Raw genomic sequence first — 21431 nt, forward strand, 5'->3', positions numbered from 1 at the left:
ATTTTGACATATTTGTTTCAAGTCTTGTCTACAAATAAAAGAAATAAACCTTATGTATGAAATAGAAGCTCCCCTACATCCCATTAGCTCCAGTCCTATTCTGCTCACAGGCAGAGGCAACCATTTCCATAAATTTAGTGTATAACTTATAATATTTATTTTTTATTTTTTTCGATTTTTATAATATATTTTATTTAACTCAATATATTCAAAATGTTATTTTAACATGCAATCAATCTAAAAATAGTGATATGTGTTATACTCTTGTTTTTCATATTAAGTCTTTAAAATCCCATGTGTATACTTATAGCATTTTTCAGTTTATACCAGCCACATTTCAAGTGCTCGATAACCACATGATCTCACGGCTACCATATTGGACAGTGCAGTTATAGGCAATGAAGAGCTATTAAAGCTTTTCTCTCCCAATAACTTTACCTTTAAAACATTTTACTTTGAAATATTTTTAGTTTTACAGAGAGTTCTCATATGCCCTTTATCTATTTCCCCTAATTTTAATGTTTTTATTTTTCTTATTTTACAACTCTTTGTTCCTTTCCTACTTTTTGAGAGTTTTTCTCCATTTCTTCTTTTTTTAAAAAAAGATTATATAGATTATATAGATAATATATTTTATATATTTTAATATATAAATATAGATTATATATTTTTATTGTGATATTTATTTGTTTTTCAAAGTTTTTTTAAAACTTTATATTAGTTTCGGGTATACAGTGCAATGGTTGGACATTTATATAATTTTTGAAGTGATCCCACCAATGAGCATCCATCTGGCACTACACACAACCACTACAATACTATTGACTATATTCCCTCTGCAGTACTCTAAATCCCTGTGACTATTTTGTAACTACCAATTTGTACTTTTACATCCCTTTACCTCTTTCACCTAGCCCCCGACACTCCTCCTCTCTGGCAATCACCAGTTTGTTGTCTGTATCTGAGATTCTGTTTTCATTTAGTTTGTTCATTTCTTTGGAGAAATACCTATTCAAATCTTCTGCCCATTTTTTTTTAATGGGATTGCTTGATTTTTTTGTTGTCGTTGAGTTGCATGAGTTCTTTATAAATTTTGGATATTAACCCCTTGTCAGATGCATCATAGGCAAATATCTTCTCCCATTCAATAGGTTGTCTTTTTGTTTTGTTGATGGTATCTGTTGCTGTGCAAAACTTTATAGTTTGATGTAGTCCCATTTGTTTATTTTTTCTTTTGTTTCCTTGTCTGAAGAGATGTTTTCTTCTAGGAGTTTTATGGTTTTGGGTTTTACATTTACATCTTTAGCCCATTTTGCATTTATTCTTGTATATGATGTAGGAAGGTGGTGTGGTTTCATATATTTTTTTTTCCATGTATCTGTCCAGTTTTCCCAAAACCATTTGTTGAAGAGACTGTCTTTATACCATTGTATATTCTTGCCTCCTTTCTCATAGATTAAATGACCATGTAGGTATGGATTTATTTCTGGGCTCTTTGTTCTGTTCCATTGATCCGCATGTCTGTTTTATGCCAGTGCCATGCTGTTTTGATTATTATAGACTTGTAGTATGATTTGATATAAAATATTGTGATACCTCCAACTTTTTTCTTCTTTCTCAAGATTACTGTGGCTATTCGGGAACTTTTATGGTTCCACATAAATTTTTGAATCATTCATTCTATTTCTCTGAAAAATGCCATTGGTATACTGATAGGGTTTCCATTGACTCTATGGATTGCTTTGGACAGTATGGCCATTTTAACCATGTTGATTCTTCCTACTCATGAGTACAGTATATGCTTCCATTTATTTGTATCTTCAATTTCTTTTTCAATGACATAATTTTCCAAGAACAGGCCTTTTATTTCCTTGGTTAATTTGATTCCTAGATATTTTATTGTTTTTGATGCAATTTTAAATGGGATTGTTTTTTTAATTTCTCTTTCTGATAGTTCATCATTGGTATTTAAAATGCAACCAATGTCTGAATATTAATTTTGTAGCCTGCTACTTTACTGAATTCATTGATCACTTCTAACAGTTTTATGATAGAATCTTTAGGGTTCTCTAATACATAGTATCATGTCATCTGAAAATCATGACAGCTTTACTTCTTTTCCAATCTGGATACCTTTTATTTCTCTTTCTTGTCTGATTGCTGTAGCTAGGACTTTCAATCCTCTGTTGAATAGAAGTAGTGAAAGTGGCCATCCTTGACTTGTTCCTGATCTTAAGGAAAACTCTTTTAGCTTTTCCCCATTGAGTATAATGTTAGCTGTAGATTTTTCATATATGGCCTTTATTACGTTGAAGTACGTCCCCTGTATCCCTACTTTGCTGAGAGTTTTTTATCATAAATGGATGCTGGATTTTGTCAAATGCTTTTTCCGCATCTATTGATATAATTGTATGACCTTTATCTTTCAATTTGTTAATGTGATGTATCACATTAATTGATTTGCAAATATTAAACCAACCTTGCATCCCAGGAATAAATCCAACTCGATCGTGGTGTAAGATATTTTTAATGTATTGCTGAATTAAGTTTGCTAATATTTTGTTGAGGACTTTTACATCAGTGTTCATCAGAGATATTGGCCTATAGTTTCCTTTTTTGGTACTGTCTTTACCTGTTTTTAGAATCAGGGTAATGGTAACCTCATAAAAAGAGTTAAGAAGCCTTTCCTCTTTTTTGATTTTTGGAATAGTTTGAGAAGAATAGGTGTTAATTCTTCTTTGATTGTTTGTTAAAATTCACTTATGAAGCCATCCAGTCCAGAACTTTTGTTTTTTGGAAGTTTTTTGATTACCGATTCAAAGTCATTGGTGGTAATCAGTTGGTTCAGATTTTCTGTTTCTTCTTGACTCGGTCTTGGGAGATTGTATGTTTCTAGGAATGTACTCATTTCTTTTAGATTGTCTAACTTGTTGGCATTTAATTGCTCATAGTATTTTCTTATAATCCTTTGTATTTCTGTGGAGTCCATAGTTACTTCTTCTCTTTCATTTCTGATTATTTATTTAGGTCCTCTCTTTTTTTTCTTGTTGAGTCTGGTTAAAGTTTTCTTTTGTTTATCCTTTCAAAGATTCAGTTCTTGGTTTCATCGATCTTTTGTATTGTTTTTCTAGACTCTATTTTGTTTATTTATGATCTGATCTTTATTATTTCCTTCCTTCTACTCAATTTGGGTTTTCTGTGCCGTTCTTTTTCTAGTTCTTTTAAGTGTAAGGTTAGATTGTTTATTTGAGATTTTTCTTGTTTCTCGAGATAGGCCTGTATTGCTATGAATTACTCCCTTAGGACTGTTTTCACTGTATCCCATAGATTTTGAGTTGTGTTCTCATTTTCGTTTGTCTCTAGGTATCTTTTGATTTCTTCCTTGATCTCATCGTTAATCCATTTATTGTTTAGTAGCTTGTTGTTTAGCTTCCATGTGTTTGTGTATTTTCCAGTTTTTTTCTTGTAGTTGATTTCTAGTTTCATAACATTGTGGTTAGAGAAGACACTTGATATGATTTTAGACTTCTTAGTTTATTGAGAATTGTTTTGTGGTCTAACACGTGGTCTGTCCTGGAAAATGTTCCATGTGCACTTGAGAAGAATGTATGTTCTACTGCTTTGGGATGAAATGCTCTGAGGATATCAATTAAATCCATCTGGTCTAGTATGTCATTTATGACTGCTGTTTTCTTATTGATTTTTTTTTGTCTGGAAGATCTGTCCATCAGTGTCAATGGGATATTAAAGTCTCCTATTACGAATATTACTGTCAATCTCTCCCTTGATGTCGGTCAGTAATTGCCTTATATATGTAGGTGCTCTTATGTGGAGTGTCTCTATGTTTACTCCAGTTATGTCCTCTTGTTGTATTGATCCCTTTATTCTTATGTACTGACCTTTTTCTCTTATTATAGCTTTTGTTTTAAAATCTATTTTGTCCTATGTATTGCTACCCCAGCTTTTATTAATATTTCCATTTGCATGAAATATCTTTTTTTTTTTTTTTAACGCCTACAGCACCTGGTCTTCCTAGGTGGTCTCCCATCCAAGTACTAACCAGGCCCTATCCTGTTTAGCTTCCAAGATCAGATGGGATCTGGTGTGTTCAGAGTGGCATGGCCGTAGACTGAAATATCTTTTCTATCCCTTTACTTTTAGTCTGTGAGTGTCATTTGATCTGAGGTGGGTCTCTTGTAGATAGCACATGTATGAGTCTTGTTTTGCTTTCTTATTCATTCAGCTACCCTATGTCATTTGATTGGAACATTTAATCCCTTTACATTTAAAGTGATTATTTATAGGTACATAGTTATTGCCTTTTTATTATTTGTACTTATGGGTTTCTCCAACCCTTCTTCTTTATACAGAAGTCCCTTTAACATTTCTTGTAATTCTGGCTTGTTGGTGATGAATTCCTTTAGCTTTTTCCTGTCTGGGAAGCTCTTTATCTCACCTTCCATTTTAACTGATAGCTTTGCTGGGTAGAGTAGTCTTGGTTGTAGGTTCTTGTTTTTCATCACTTTGAATATTTTGTGCCAATCCCCTCTGGTCTGCAAAGATTCTGTTGAAAAATCAGCAGACATTCTTATGAGAGTACACTTATAAGTAACTAGCTGCTTTTCTGTTGCTGCTTTTAGGATTCTCTTTGTTTCCAAAATTTGGCATTTTAATGATGATATGTCTTGGTGTGGGACTATTTGGGTTCTTCTTGTTTAGAACTCTTTGCTCTTGTTGGACTTGTGTGTTTATTTCTTTCACCAGGTTAGGGAAGATTTTTGTCATTATATCTTCAGATAGGTTTTCAATCCCTTGCTCCCTCTCTTCTTTTTCTGGTACTCCTAAGTTGCAGATATTGGTATTTTTGACATTGTCCCAGAGGTCTCTCAAACTTTCCTCATTTTTTTTAAATTCTTTTTTCTTTTGCTGTTCCAATTGGGTGTTTTCTGCTACCTTGTCTTCCAAGTCTCTGTTTTGATACTTCTCTTCATCTACTCTACTATTGATTTCTTCTAATGTGTTCTTCATTTCAGTTATTGTATTCTTAATTTCTGACTGGTTCTTCTTTATGGTTACTATGTCTTTTTTTTATACTTAGTATCTCTCTGTTAAAGTTCTCATCGAGATCATCTATTTTCCCCCTAAGTTCGTTGAGCATCCTTATAACTGGTGTTTTGAACTCTGTCTCTGGTAGGTTGCTTGCCTGCATTTCATTTAGTCCTTTTATCTCTTGTTGTTTCATTTGCAGAATGTTTCTTTATTTTCTCATTTTGCCTCTCTGTGTTCATTTTTATGTATTAGGAAGATTTGTTATGTCTCTGAGCTTCAACCAGGTGGCCTTATGTAGTAGGTATCCTGTGTGGTCCAGTGGTATGGTCTCCCTGATCCCATGGACCAGGGGCTCTGGGCACGGTCCTTGTGTGGTTATGTGTGTTCTCCCGTTGTTGCTAAGCCAAGATTGCTGTTAGTATGTCAGTGGATGGGACTGACTTGCAGGTTGACTGGCTATCGAGATTGGCCACGCCCACAGGGTATGAGCTACTGTGGGGGAGTTGACCCCATGAAGTGGGATTTGTCTCAGAAGTCTCGTGTACCTATTGAGACCGTCCTTTAGTTGTACCGCTTATGGGGCTAGTCAGGTGGTGCTCTGTTGTGGTCTGACACTAGTCTTCGGGTGTGTTGGTTCTGTGCCCCCTTAGGAGGGGCTTCTGTGTAGACCAAGTCAGCCACTGCCTTGATTGCTTGGGGCTACCTGTTAGGAGCTACTAAGCAATCCACAGTGGTTGCTGCCTATACTGGATCTGGAGGCAAGTAGGAGAGACCAACCTGTGAGCTGAGGTCATTTACCCCCCATTATAGGGCCTGGGTGGCTTAGCAAAAGGACCAATACACCTCAAGTCCTGGGACTGCCTGCCAGCTGCCTGTATGACTCCATGGCTGGAAGAGCCTTTGGGTGTTATGCAAGTTGGGTGGGGTGGGGACTCAGGGAGTCACTGGGGTAAAGCAAGTGAGTTTCACTTGGCCCCTGCAGAGTAGGTTTTTGTGCCTGTGCTGACTCCGCAGCTTCTTGTAAAAGTTTCAGATTGCAGCAAGGCCAGCCGCTGTCCGTCTTGGGTCCTCAGATCCCTGCGATCCGCTCGAGAGGTACTGCAGCTTAGTCTGGCACCAGCAGCCTGCCACCAAAAGTCTCCCCTGAAATGTGTGGGTCTTGTGAGCTGACGGCTGCTTACTGCCAATGAATGTGTGGTCTAGGGAAGGCTCAAGGTGAGGCTGGCAGTCCGGCAACAGGCCACCATGGGCAATTTGTGGGCTGGGTGGGGTGGGGCCCCAGGGAGACATGGGGTGGAGCGGGTGATCTCACTGGGCCAGTGCAGTTTCAGAATTAGCTGTGTTAGCTGTGCAGGGGTAGGGTTCAACACAGGCAAGATGGCGCCCACCTGTAGACTGCTCAAGAAGGGGCCCGACAGAGGATCAAGGACAGCTGTCCCTCCACCCCTTTCCTGGCCTCACACAACTCGGTCTTTCCTTGTATGTCTCTTGTGCTTCCCAAGTTCCTGATCCTCCACTGGAGCCCAGAGTGAGTATCTGCATGTGAGTGAGTCTGTGCATGGGCCCTTTAAGGGAATGTCTGCATTTTCAGGTCCCTTCCATCTCACCCAGATGGCCAGAGTCCCCAGTGGTTTTTACAGTCAGATTTCGTGGGAACTCCTCTTTTCAGGACTGGAAACTTGGCCTGGGAATTCCCTGTGTGGGGCTAGAGCCCTTCATTCCTCTGCAGCCACACTTTCCCTTTTGTGGGTATGGGACCAGCCTGCTTCACACCTTCGCCCCTCCTACTGGTCTCCATGTGTCTTTTCCTTTATATCCTCAGATGTGTGTGTTATTATCAGCTAGTCTTCAGGTGATTCTCCAAGTTGTCTGTTTTATAATTTGATTGTAATTTTAATGCGGTCATAGAAGCAGGTGAACCCTACCTTTACCTAGTCTGCCATCTTGTCCGGAACTCCTTATAATTTTTACATGTTTACATAAATACATGAGATCAAAGGACTACATATTTACATAAATCATATTATATCACATTTATCATTTTGCAACTTACATTTTCACTCTGTATTAAATTTTTAGACCTCTTCAAAATGAGATATATAAATCGGTTTATTGCTCTTAAATAGTAAATATTATTCCATCATATGAATATACATTTTGTTTATTTATTTTTCTCATTGACAGACGTTTGAATTATTTCCAATTTGTTCTGTTATAAATAATGCAGTGAACATTGTTTTATGTTCCACCTCATAGATTTGAGTGAAATTTTCTATAATGTATATATTTCAAATAAAATTGCTGTACCGATTTTTAATTTTATCAGGTACTGCTGAATTAACTACTCTCCAGAGTAGTTAATCAACGTATGTTCCTACTGACAATGGATGAGAAGATAGGAGTTTTGTTTTCCTTCATCTCTATAGCACTTGTTACTGTGAGACTTAAAAGTTTGCCAATATGATGAGAGGAAAAATTGTATCTTGTTTTAATTTGCATTGCCTTTAGTACTAGTAAATCTGACCATTTTTTTTTCTTTCTTGACCATTCAGATTTTCTCTTCTTTGAATTGTCTGACATTTCCTTTATCCATTTTTATATTTTTTTATTTACTGAGAGACATATATATTCTGGATACTAATATTTTATTGTAGATGTTACAAATATCTTCTACCAGCAGTGATTTAAAAAGTAAAATGTAAAAGTATAATTCTTGCATAGGTAATTGGGAAGTTTGGCAAGGACTTAAAGATTTGAGAGGATTTGTAGTTCTGAAGATTCAGATTCACCCAAATTTTCCTATTCTCGTTTTAGGCATATCTCCATAATCCAGGTGAAAAACATTTTTTAAATTGTTTTACCTATATTTGTATAATCTCTTACTATACTATGGGTATAATGCTTTAGTTTCAAGGAGAGTTCTTTATTCTTGGGGAGATAGTGTGAAAATTTAAGACACTGTCTTGTCCACTTCTGTTACATGATAATTGTACTTTTCTGAATCCTGCTTCTAAGCATAATATTCAGAGACCAAGTGTGTATATCACTACTGAAAAGATCACATGGACTTCATTTTGATAAAAGCCAATTCAAAGACACAGTAGTTAAAATCTTGATTTGTAGTAGTTTTCCTAAACATCCAGCCATGGAAGTCCCACAAAAAGGCATAGTTGGCAAAACCATTCTTTTCCTAGATTCTTTTCCATGACTTGAGTTTATAAATGGACACTGAGTTGAAAAGTAATTAAATGCTAAGCATAGAATGATGATTTCAAGACAGAACTCAAGCCGCACAGTTTTTGGGTTGATTACAATTGGAAATAAAATAAAATAGCTATTTTATTCTTGGTTACAAAACTCTAATGTTTTGCCCAGTCAGAGGTATTTGCTGAAAGGTAGTTGCTTCCAGTAATTTTAGGACAAGCTGTCATTAAATTGTCAACAGCCTAAATTGAGATTAAAAGTACCAAGAAATATCGTAATATACCAACCTAAGATTCATATTTGAATTTTAGGCTTTTTAAGCAATGAGGTGGAGCAGAAACATTGACAGAGAGAAATACGGCCTCTTAATGGAGGAAATGTAGTAGATCTGTGGAAAGACTGCCCCTATACCCCCACCCCATATGTTCTGCCTCAAGCATTGAATAGATGCCATATTTAGAACACTGTCATTGTGCGTCATTTATTACATAGAGATTACAGGAGACCTTGAATGCCAAATGGAGAAACACATGGTGACTCTAGTATTTGAATTTTAATCTAATTTCTGACTCTTTTATATTATTGCAGCATCCTAAGTATCTAATGATATAGTATCTAGAAAGTCTTATTTACTTTTTAAAACATTTTTCATGGTGACTGAACTTTTATCTTTCTGGACCCAATACCCTTGAATCAATTTTAAATATCATATATTTTCTTTGGAGCTGGAGTGAAGTATGCTACTTGAAATCTGTGTCTACCTTAGGGACAGAGCTTCTGATTTCACACCATTCAGAACTCTTTATATAAGTCTCCACTGAAAGCTGCTTAATCAAACATCTCAAATGTCAGAAATAGGGTTTAAAGGGTTTTTCTAGCAAGTAGGTCTAATCTCCTACTTAGTTTTGATTCCTATAATGTAGATAATCTCTTTGGAGAAAAAGCCTGCTCCTAGCAGGGCAAATATATCCCATAGAATGTATTTCCTATTCCAGAAAGAAAAATCTACTTTAATGAAATTTACTTTTTCATGAAGCTTGGAAAGGTTGTAAGCTTAGGATTTTGATCCTAGCAGATGTTCTTTTTTGGATATTAAAAAAAAAAAAGTAGCATTTGATTCAGAAGTCTCAATAAGAGTTGCAGTGGTGATGCTTTTTGCTATAAGAAGCAACTCTCTGAATGTGACATACTGGCCATCAGTTTTGAGTGACATCTGACTTCACGGCTATGGTCCTTTCTTCCTGCCTTAGCCCCCATGGATATAGAGTTAGGGAAAGAGAACAGTTAGTAGGCTAGGTCACACCATATATAGAGTTTTAGGGTTAAAGAGCTGTTTGTATACAATAAAACTCATCATAGATATATATCATTTTCTTATAAGCCTTGGAATAGCAAAGTTTTGTTGGTAACCATTATAGTCTAAATTTTAGATGGGTTTTTCAATGTTCTTGTTAAACTTACAGAACCCCAGTTGCACGATCTGCAAGGGCTTGTATCCTTCCATATGGTCACTTCATCCTTTGAAGTCTCTCTGTCTCCATGCCACTGGGCTCATATAAACCATCCCTGTTTTTCCTATCCACCCTGAGGGCAAAGTTCAGCCTCTTCCCTGGTTTCCATAGAAATCTGCTGACACTGAACATTTAATCTATGGGAATGACTGGAAGAAAGCCTGTGACAGAAATCTAAGTCTGCATCATTTCCTGTCTTCAACCTTTCTTTTTTCCTTCTTCCTATGGTTCAGCACAGTAAACAAACAACCCCTTTGTCTCAGAGCCCTTCCACCTATACTGAGGCCCCTCAAAGCTTTGTAATTTACCCTACACTCACCAGTATATTATCTCAACACAGACAACTCTTGAATCCTAAAAAGAGCCTCAGTCAATAATATTTTCTCCAAACCTAGATCCCGAGGAGACATGTTTGGTAAACGAAGATATTTAGTGTTTGGTGTTTCACACTGACATTTGCTTTTATTATGCAGGCTTCCAGTGACAGTATTGCTGCCTCTCCGGAGTGCCACTATACACCTCTGCCTTCTGCTTCCAGGGAACTCACCAGTCACCGAGGTAGGAACTCAGCTTTTTATTGCTCTCAGTGGTGGCAGGGAAGAACACTTGGCTGTGCACAGCTCTGGGCTCATGACTGCTGCCTCGGCACTTTAGAAGGAACAAAGTGCTTTTCAAGTCCTTGATGAGAAAACCATACTTGTCAAACCTATGATTTTAACTCATATTAAACAGAATTTAGTGGCAGTCTACCGGGAAGGCAAATAAATCCATGGTATAATGTAATTTTGTAATTTTTTTTCTTTAAATAAATAGATTATAGTTCTTACAAATTACTAAGTAGATTATTACCTCCAGCAAAAGGAATATTGAGAAACTCACTAATATTTGTAAAAGTGTCATTGTTGGGGAGCATAATTGAAATCTGTAATTTAAGAATAAATGAACTCTACATTACAGCTTAAAGAAATTTCAATTTACCTGCAAACACTGAAGAGAATGAATGTGTAGTTTTCCCTGAATTTTCTGATTCTTGAAACATTAATTTGGCTTACCCAGTTTTTCAAAAGCCTTGAATTCTTATTGTCATCTCTAGAGTCAGTATGGAATATAATTTTAAAAGACCTTATCCCTAAGCTGGCTGCTTAAGCCAAGGACTATGTGATCACCTTTGTTGGAAATGGTTAGGACGGGAAGAGGCCACGCAGTATAACTCGTTTACTCCATTTTTTCCTGGATATGTCTACAGCCACGTTTCCTAATTGTGAACCTACCTTCCAAAGGTAAGTACGAGCAGGCTTAGACTAAGAGTATTATGTACTTTAAACATCATTTCCACATGCAGGAAATTCCCTTTGTACATGCAAGGGGCACTGAATAAGGACTGTTCTAGCTTCGTTATACCCACTATATTGCATGGTTGGTAGGTAGGATGAAAGGCTGTAGAAATGCCCAGAAAATGGTGGAACTGGTCCTCTGAGAAGACATGCGGGCTCTGGGCAAATGGCACATTTCTGCAGGAAATGATCAAGAGAGTAACGCAGCATTCCAGTTGTCTGTGACTTGGGCTTGTGCTATATCTTTGATGAGTGGGCACAATAGAACTTTTCTACATTTAAATATATGTTGGTTCAATTAGGGGTCAGTTGTGATTCTGTTCATTAAGTGTCAATTTTATGAAAATCAATTTTGCTCAAAGACAGGTAGAATAAATAGCTGCCAACAGGTTATATTTCGAGAGGCATGAATAGGTCTCCTTTACTAAATGTCCTTATGAAGGTTTTGAGCATATATACTGTTAGAGTCTTTTATTGAATTCTCCTAGGCAAATAATAATACTGTATTTAGAATGAATAACAAATTAACCCTAGCATTATATCCTCATAGATTTATTTATTGGTTTCTTATATACGAATAAGGGTAATTTTACTGTATAGCCTGTTGAATACATTGCATAGGAACTGAAGTCTCAGAGCCCTCAAGCTTACTTATTAAAGTTGACCTGCCCACGAAATTAAGATTTCACAACTAAAGGACATGATCAGATAAATGTTAATCATTGATAAGACTAAGATCATCTGTCATTGTGACAGTAAAATAACAAATCTGAACCTTGAAGAGATCGAATATAAGATGATAAGTTCTGAAGATATATTGAGTAATATTTGGAATATGAAAAAATGCCTAAGGTGGTTAAAATGAAAATAGGTGCCCTTGGATGACATCAGAGCCCAACATCAGTGGGGAAACTGTTCTTTAAAGAGAGCCAACAATGGATGTCTAGATTTTACTGAGGAACAGTCCTTAACATTTAATGCACTTGTTGCATGATCAGTGCTAAGGACTTGGATAGTGAAAAAAGCAAGTCAGCAACATGAAGTGATGGCTGGGTCATTTGGGCCCATGTTCATGAGGAGACCAGCAAAGAAAGAGGCAAACAAGCTCATTAAGTCTGAATTTTTATTGAACTGGTCTATGTAGGGAAAAGATGAGGCAGATATATTTCAGTTTGGCATGATTCATACAATGATCAATAAGGAAAGCCATATTTTTTGGCGCCCAGAATGAAACCGCTTAGTGTCATCTTATTTTTTTATATTTCAGTTAAACAAATTATTCTAAATTTCTGATCATGTAAATTAGCAAACTATTCGATCACCATTTGTTAATACCCTCATGGAAACAGCTTACAAACATTTATCCAGAGAGGTATTTTCACACTCTGAAGGCAAATTGCATCAATTCCCTCCCAAGTGAAACCCTCCATGATGTCTGAAACTTGATCTATAAAATCTTAAGTGGAAGTTCTCTTTGCAAATAACTTTTGATTCATCCAGTTCCCAATCTCTTTTCATTCCGCACCAACAACTACAAAAACTGGTGGGCAGTAGTTCATGTGAAAATTGCTATTTTTCTGTACATGCCATTTTCCCTTGTCCTTTTATGTAACTTCAATGTCGAGTATGATAGGCCCAAGATTCATGTCCTAAGGACTCTAGATTCAAATGCAAAGAAAGTCTTGGCCCAGAATAATGATCAGGAGATAAGGGACTCCATTTTTCCATCTGTAATTTACAGATAATCTGTACATCATAGGGAGAGTAATGCCCAGTACTTTTTGCTTCCTACATGATTTTTTTTCTGATATTATCTGTTTTGATTTTTCCCTTTCTAGAAGTACTTATATGTTTCTATTTCCTTAGTGCAATTGTTCATATTCTGCTTTGTATAATAGAGGTCAGGTAAATGCACATCTCAAACTTCTCATGAGTGGAAGCTCTCCAAGGGGCAATAGAGACTTGAACCCTTTTCTTTCACGTCAGTGACTCTTACGCTTCGTCAGGTATCAGCTTAAGTATCACAGCTCTAAGGAGGATTCTCTGTTCCCACCCAACACATTAATATTAGGTCAGTTTTAACTTTTCAGGGACTTTCTTCTTAGATATATTATAAGCTCTTGGGGGGAATGGAGAAGATCGTATCTGTTTGCTCACCGCTATATCTGTGGTGCCTGTCACAGGTCTCCTACTTAATCGGATCATAGTAAATATTTGTTTAGTAAATGATGAGTGATAGAAACCCAGGGGAAAGTCAGCAACTTAAATACTTCTGTAAGGTAACTTGGTTACATCTAAGAAACGTGACCCATCTTCCTTCGGGGGTGAGCACATACTGAAAGAAAAGGCCAGCCTTTTAGACCTTAGAACTCAACTCTGTTGCTTTCAGAAACCCAGATTTTCATGGATGGAAGCCATATCTATTGATTCATTGCTGGGCAGCATTTGGCCACATTGCATAACTTTCAAGTTGATAAATATTTTAATGTCATAGTTTTCAGACTCTGATGTTTCGATGGTAGGAAGGGAATAGGATAAATTGAGGCAACTAATGGAACTGTTTTCCTAGGACAGAAACTCTCAAAGAAGGGACTGAGATCTCAGTGGGCCGTGGTATCAATATGGTTTTAGAACGGTCCACCTGAAATCTCTCTGAGAGTTCTGTTCTAGGTCTGCACATGTCTTTGGAGTATGGGGGACATTGAGTTGTGTCAGTGATCTCAGCTGCTACCTAGTGGCATTGTACATACTATATCTTCAGTGGATAGTCACAGTATGAAGAATGTTGAAATGTTTGTTGGGGAAATGTCTCTAAATATGTTACATGCATAGGACATAAGCCTGCATGACACATATTGCCACTATTTATCTGGTAGATGTTAGAAGTAGAATTTACATTGTGTCTTTTGGGGAAGACATTTTTGTTTAAAGCATAAACCATGTAATCTCAAGACAACCCTGTAAATTAGGGAGGGTAAATATTATTATTCCCATTTAACAGAGGAAGACACCAAGAATTTCTAGGGGAGACTAAGTCACTAAGCAGTAGGGGCAAGGAAAAAAATTAAAGCTCTGTGTCCTTGATTCCCAGGTCACCCCTGACATTTGTCCTTCACACAGAATATACGAAGCAAATGCAGGGCTAACTACAGCATTGTGCTGGAGGGAAAAGGAAGGAAAGTACAGGGAGAGGCACAGGCTAGAGATGTCCACTGCCGGGAGTGAATTTCCAAAGCCCGTGCTAAGGCTGTAGAGAAATACAGCATTCTTGCCTATTTCTGTCTAAAGAATTGCTTGCTACTACTCTCCCCAATCCTTCTTTTAAATTACAGAGATATTAATTCTGGAACAGAGAAAATCTGAAAAACCAAAGGGGAAAATGCTATAGTATAGGTCTGAATTCAGGCAGAAAAAATAGAAGACACATTATGTATTCAGATTCTGAGGAGTTTTAATGTAATGAATGAGAGACTTATGTGATCAGAAAGAAACTGAGTCACAGAAGCTGCCACCTAGAGCCTCAGCCTCAGCACTGAATCTGATAATTCTCAAGGGCTTGCTGAAGTTTCTGGGCATCTCAGCAACCCCTGGGAATCTCCTACTGACTTTCTAATCGGCAGTACCACCATGGGTGATTCTCAAGAAATTCACTTGGATACTGCTTTAAACATTAGGTCTAGGTCTATCCATGCATTGCCCTGCCCCTCCTTCCCTCCAGAGTTCCAAATCATACTACAGCGTCTCTCTTTGGCTCATTCTAACCTGGCACCATGCACCAAGGGAGTTCTGGGAAAGGTAGTTTCCAATTCTTCCTCTGAGTTGCAGAGAAGACCTTAGAAGAGGGTGGTGGTGATGCCCGGTTAAAACAGACAATTCGGCACGTCTACCGTTATCCTATGTCACCAACAGCTATCATACTGAAGGTCCCATTCCAGTTTGTTTGCGCACACATTTTGCAAAGTAACTACAAACCTAGTGAACATGTCTGAGTTATTATTTCTTTCCTGATGTTTATACAGTCTTGAAGATAGGCCATAGTTAGCTTGTCATACCAAGCATTGGACTTTACATGTATAAAAGAAAGAAAGCAAGAAACTAAGAGGAAACCTGGTAGAAGCGCTTGTGTGGAGATGATAACCACCCTGCTTCTACTCATCCTTGGCGGTCTTGCCATTACTTTTATTGACACAATTGTTAGGTGCTCATCCTCTTCTCCAACCAGGGCCTTGGTCTATTTGTGTTTGAAATTGATTGCGGGGACTATAACAGAGTGATTTACATAGCAACTTATCATAATTAGTTATCGTTTGCAGCTTCTTTAATGGGAGTTGCATTTTATGCTTAGCAATTGATTTTTCTGTATATCTCCATGAAGCAGCTCAATGTGTGCCATCAAAAAAAGAAGAAAAAAAAAAGAAAGAAAAACTGTGGGTGTTTTTTATTTTTATTTTTTAAAACAGTTTTAGCCTAAAATATCAAAGTACAGTTTCACAGAAGCCATAAGTACAAAGTATTTTGCTTCATCTATTTAAATAAGCCAAAGCGAAATGAATGGGAAGGGGGGCAATTACATGGATGCATGTGAAGATGTGGCAATGTAGAAAAAGATGTTTGGGACGGGGAGATGTTGGCCAGTAAAACTGCATGCCACCAGCAGAATACTTTTGGGAGGGCTCAAGATAGGGCTGCTTGATAACCAAACTGTTCATCACAATTTGTGCTAGGCTTACAGGATTTGGATACAATCTGTTTCTTTCAGCCAATTTATAAAGGATTATTTTATGTTTTATATTCCCACCATCTTGCCATGTCAACCCACAGGAAATGTGAAAGCCAAGTAGGTTTGATCATTATAAACAAAATTTACATAAAATGAGAGCAAAGATTCAAGGAAAATAGATGCATTTATTTAGGCTATCTTACTAGTTCAGCATCAAGGAATCTTTTTGCCTATTGCTTGTTGGTTCTCACTAACCATTTAAAAAGATGGAATAAGCAATCTCATGGTTTTGGTGACTTTGACAGGTAAGTCTCACCTGTGATCAGAATCTATGACTAAGGCAGCCTGCTTATTTGTTGCCTTCTATCCTCTAGAATATTTTGATTATAGTTGACCCTTGAGCAACACAGGAGTTAGGGGTGCCAACCCCCTGTGCAGTCAAAAATCCACATATAACTCTTGACTTCTTCAAACCTTAGTTAATAATAAACTTTTGTTGACCAGAAGATTTACCGATAACATAAACAGTTGATGAACATGCATTTTATATATGTATTATATACTGTATTCTTGAAGTAAAGTAATCTGGAGAAAAAGAAATGTTATTAAGAAAATCATAAGAGAAAATACATTCATAGTACTATACATATTTATCAAAAAAAAAAAAAAACTCCTTATAGAAGTCGACCTGCGCATTTCAAGACCATGTTGTTTAAGTGTCATCTGTAGTCTTTCAGGAGAGCTAACTATCAGATGATTTCTCAAAAAATATCACTGATTCATCTTTCCCTATGGAAAGTATATTGACAGCTGTGGAAGGAAGGCAGAGAGAGAAAGAGAGAGGGAGGAATTTGAGGGGATGGGAGGGGAGAGGGCAGGACAGGAGAGAGGAGAGGAGAGGAGAGGAGGAAGAAAATTACATTGGCAATCGGCAAGGAAAGCCTCCCTGCTGAGGGGACACAGTTCATCTGTGGGTCCTGCTAAATAAGTGGCTCCCTCCTTTCAGACTTCGTGTTGTGGCTCTGCTCTGGCTGTGTGCGGGGAGAGTATGTTGGCTCCTTGAGCAGAGCTATTATTAGCATTTTCTAATTATGAAAATGCTTTCCTTTGATGACATTTTCAATAGAACCCATTACTTTAGTTTTCTTTCCCTCATAATGCTTTTATGGGTTTATAATCTTGGTGGAATTCTCAGATGCTGAGAAATGCTAAAGTTTCCTTTATTTAATCGAGGTGACTAGTGATTTGACAGTAGTGGTTGACAGGTTTATTTTATCTGCATGGCAGCGGGAGTCTATTTTCAGTATGTGCGCTCTGTTCCAAAGTAAAAGGACTTTACTAAGTGCTGAATAAATTGTACTTTCCTTTGATTCTAGACCTTGCAGAAACGGTTTAAAAACTCTAGTCTGGGTCATCAAATTCATCTCCCTGCCGCTTTGCGGGGTCAATAGCTTTATTCTGTACTGAGCTGGGCTGGGTGGATTGGAATGGAGGGTGGTGTAGATTAAAACTTCCGCATATATATAGATAGATGTGCATGTGTGCGTTCGCTGTCTGGGAAGGTGGCAGTGATGGAAGAGCAAGCCAAGTGGAATCTGAAGATGGATGAATCTGTTAGACTATTACCAAGACTGGCACGGACTTTAGCCAGGAACTTTAAACAACCTCTTTTAAGCATTTGAAATCCATAGGGGTCCATTTGCTATCCTTTTTCTCCAAGGATGATCTTTCATTTGCAGTCTCCAGGATTGCTTTATTTCCACTCTTTGGGCAGAATTGTAGTGTAGTCAGACACATAGGGGCTAGGAATTTGGTTCTTCTGTTTCAGAAACTAAGCAAAAAGAGAAAAATAGAATCATTCTTTCCCTTCCAACACCCAACAGTAACAACATTCTGTAGGATGAATGATCAAAAGAATAACCCTTTCCCTAACAGACAGTGGAAATAAAAAATGGTGGTAAAAACATGCCCCTCTCTTAAAAAATGAAGGGTCCGGGATTGACAGGGTTGAAGATTCTAAATGTTTTGAAATTTTAGAGTTATGGGCTGTTTCCTATTCCTCCCATTGGTCAAATCTAATTCCTGAAGTGACAGATATCGCTCTGAGCACTGTCATGAATTCCTCCAAGATGTCTTTATTTAGTATCTGCTGTGTACAAAGTATATTTTAAGGTTTGTGGAGAATTCAGAAGTAATGAGCATAGCATCTGTCTTCCTGGAATTTATGGTGTGCTTAAGGAGATACCAAAAATGAAGCAATGCCAACCAAACAAGATACTATATAATTAAGAGTTGTCTTACTTGGTAAAAGCTGATATAAGTGCTATAAATGTTTAGAAAAGAAGAGAATCAGGAAAGGCTAGAATAGTCAGGCATGGCTGTTTGGAAAGTATTGGTTTTGAGCTTTGAAGAACATGTAGGGTATGGGTAGGTACAGGGCAAAAGAAATACAGTCCAAAAAAAAGGAAATGGATAAAGAAGAAGCACAGGGGTAGGAACAGGTAGACTGAAGGAAGGGACCCAGTTTTGAAAAAGTCAGAAATTAGGTTACTTATGTAGGGTGGGTCCTTATTACGGCTACTTTTGAACAGACAGAAGTATCTAGATTTGATTTAAAGCTATGCCACAGGATTATGAATCTGTAAACTGTATACAAGGGGAATTGGAAAGGAAAAAACCTGGACTTGAGGAGGCTACTGTGGGATGGCATTGAAGGAAATTTGTTCCAGTTTTAGAAGCTTTCAATTTCTTGATACCAGACTCTGTGGCTACAGACTATATTGCCTCCAAAGAGCATGTTTCTAGCAAAGGTAATTTAGGAAACAATTTAGCAACAGATGGGGAAGACAGCTGGGGCCAGGACACTGCCAGTGGAGCAGGGATGGGGGCGATGTAAAGGGACCCTATGGCCACTGCAGAGATCCTGTTTGAGGTTGCTGATGGTTTGATCTCAGGGTATTCCTGGCTTGGACATCAGAGAAAATGGTCAGTTGATGCTTTCCCTCCCCATGTTACTCAAACTATTTGTGATATTGGCTTTTGAAACCAAAATTTAGAGCCTAGCATTAGCTAGGCTAATGTTGAAATAATCTAGTGTTTGATGATGAAGGCCTGGAGTTACTGGCTGGCTGGGAGAACAGACAATAAGAAAAGCAACTATTGCATTTGCTAGAAAGAAACATTCTGTAGTGAATGCATTAGACCCACATAATGACTGATTATATTTAGGGATAAAGATTACCAGAGGGAAGAAGGCTGCAAGGAAGTTGGCATGGTGTGTGGAAGCCCTGGTCTCTGCCTATACCCCGTCTCTAGCATCTCCCCTTGTGAAATTCTCTCCTACCACTCATGCATAAGCTGTCATCTTGTCTGCTAAAGGGAAGACTTTTGGAATTAATGTAGTGGAGCTTATGTCAACAGAAACAGACATATATTAAACAGGCAAAGCAGCCACAAAAATTCGTTCTCTTTCTAGTCTTTGGCTCAGTGTGAGCTACATTCTTTTAAAACTAATAAGTGCCCAATGCATTTTATTCCTAAATCTTGGGTTTCTGGAAGGAGAGGAATGTGAAGCCAATACTTTTCATCTAGATCGTTCTTCTGAGAGCTCTCAGTCCCAGCTCTTCCAACTCATTCATTTCCCTGTTTCTTGTAGAAAGCCTTACCCCTGCCACAAGTTTTTCCTCATGTAGAGATTTTACAACCTTTTTGGAACAAATAAACAAACATCTGGAATCATGTGGTACATTTAATTAAAAAGTTTGCAATTGTCCAGAAATGGTAAAATCATGAAAAATGGCCTGTCGGTGAGCTCAAGAAAGCCAAATGATGACGTCGTTGGCTGCAAGTGGATTGAAATTGAGTGAGGTGAACACCTGCTCAGTTAGCCTGCTGTCTTCCAGCTTTCCCTTTCCAGCCATTAATATTTACTGCTCTGGTTCTTTATCCGTTCTAATGAAATTTTTGGTTAGGGCTGGTCGCGGGAGAAGGCTGTTACTTTTCCAATAACCTTGGATTTGTTGGGATATGAGTACTTTGTAAAGGGTGTGGTTTGGGGCTTTTTGACTTTTCAGTTCTCTTAATCAGAATTCCATATGGTTCAGGTCACTGCAGGAGCCTATTTTTGTTTCTTCAGTCCCCCAGTCATGTTGTGTTTTTGTTTGTTTGTTTGTTTTTTTGTTGTTGGAGAGAAACCCTGCACTATGTTTCTGGGAGATGCAAAAGCAGGAATCCTATAGTCTAATGGAGAGATAAGGCCCTGCATATAGAAAGCAGAGGCCGAGCTAGATATAAGAATGAAGAGAAGGGAGAGATGAGTGAAGACTGAAGGACTGGAAGGTAGCCTTGGATGAAAGTGAGAGTTGAATTGAGCAAATAAGTGGAAGGAGAAAGCTGGGTTTACCACTGCTGAGTTGTTTTCACTCGGGGGTCGATAAAGGGCTTTACTCCTCTCACCTTCTACTTCCAAATGTTTAAGAGCTCTTTCTTCTCATCACCTCTTATAAGCCTAACACACTGAGGAAAAAAAGTGTGCTTGACACAGAAATGCAATTTCTAAACAAATCTTCCATCCCCTATCTCCCTGCTCAAACATTTCTACCTGATTGTTGCTCCTATGAACTTGATTATCAAAATCCTAAAGCCAGCACTAGAATGGAACCATTCGTATAGGTGTCAAACCCGGGGGAACTCTCCCTGGATGGTTTCTGAGTGTAAAAGAGAGGTTGGGGAGAGACTGAATAGAGTTCTTGTTTAATTTCTGGACATAATGTAGGTGGAGCGTGTGTGAGAGGTAAGCTTAAAGCAAGGCTTAGACATCATTATTCTGTGTTTCCGATTGGCTTCTCCTCTGCGAGGCATGCCTACGGTGAAGTAAAATAGAACTTTTGATTGCATATTAAGAGAAGAAAGTTGAGACTATTTAGCTTTGCAGAGTGTAGATCCTTCTATGTCTTCTGCTTGAGGATTTATACCCAGGATAAAGTTATTCTAAGGAAAAGATGAAATGCTTTTGTTGTTGTTGTTGTTGTTGTTGTTGTTGCACAGAACACGGGGGAAGTAGCCAGAGCCTGTCAATACAGTGGGTGCCATTTGGTTGGATCTAAGGATGGGATGAGCATTGTTGAGCTCAGGTGAGGATTGTCAAGGAAGATTGGGAAATTGTTCTCCAAGGTCTTTAACTGAAAGATACGTTCATCTGTGTTTAAGACTTGAATAGTATAGCCTGAAAGAAGTGAAATGAAATTTATACAACGTTCAAATCCAATCAGGATATGAAACCCAGATCCAGAGTTCTCCATGTCAACGCTAGTTCAGTTTTTTTCATGAAATGAAACCCGGGTTTCACCTTGACTTCTCTGGATCTACAAGCACAGATAGATATAAGACCATCCTGGAAACACACTCCAGTGTTGTCAGAGGAGTTCTTAGTCCCCAACTCTATTATTCTTGTGTATCTGTTTCTTTAAATACTCTCTGCAGAAGCATTAGCATGAAAATAAAAGAGTACAGCAACTTGGAATTTTCCATTTGTAGCTTCCTTAGTCTGTGGGGTCAAAGCTCTATCCTCAGGGATGCTAGTGCAAACTCTCTGTGCTGTTCCAGGGCAAATGT

The 21431-nt window shown here is 37.9% G+C and overlaps 1 protein-coding gene and 1 non-coding gene across 7 annotated transcripts in view; one reads left to right on the forward strand and one right to left on the reverse strand.

Annotated features, from left to right (window-relative positions):
* LRMDA (leucine rich melanocyte differentiation associated) overlaps positions 1 to 21431 on the forward strand; it is a 993794-nt gene that overhangs the window by 788856 nt on the left and 183507 nt on the right. For all 6 annotated transcript variants that reach the window (XM_039872178.1, XM_039872182.1, XM_039872179.1 and 3 more), the window contains one exon: positions 10238 to 10322. In XM_039872178.1, coding sequence (XP_039728112.1) covers positions 10238 to 10322 — 85 coding nt within the window. The remainder of the gene's footprint in view (positions 1 to 10237; positions 10323 to 21431) is intronic.
* On the reverse strand, positions 4012 to 4130 carry LOC120609926 (5S ribosomal RNA). Its single transcript, XR_005654855.1, has one exon. It is a non-coding gene; the product is annotated as a 5S ribosomal RNA (ribosomal RNA).

The sequence above is a fragment of the Pteropus medius genome, unplaced genomic scaffold (assembly GCF_902729225.1).
Source record: "Pteropus medius unplaced genomic scaffold, Ma_sr-lr_union100, whole genome shotgun sequence".
Classification (NCBI taxonomy): Eukaryota; Metazoa; Chordata; class Mammalia; order Chiroptera; family Pteropodidae; genus Pteropus; species Pteropus medius.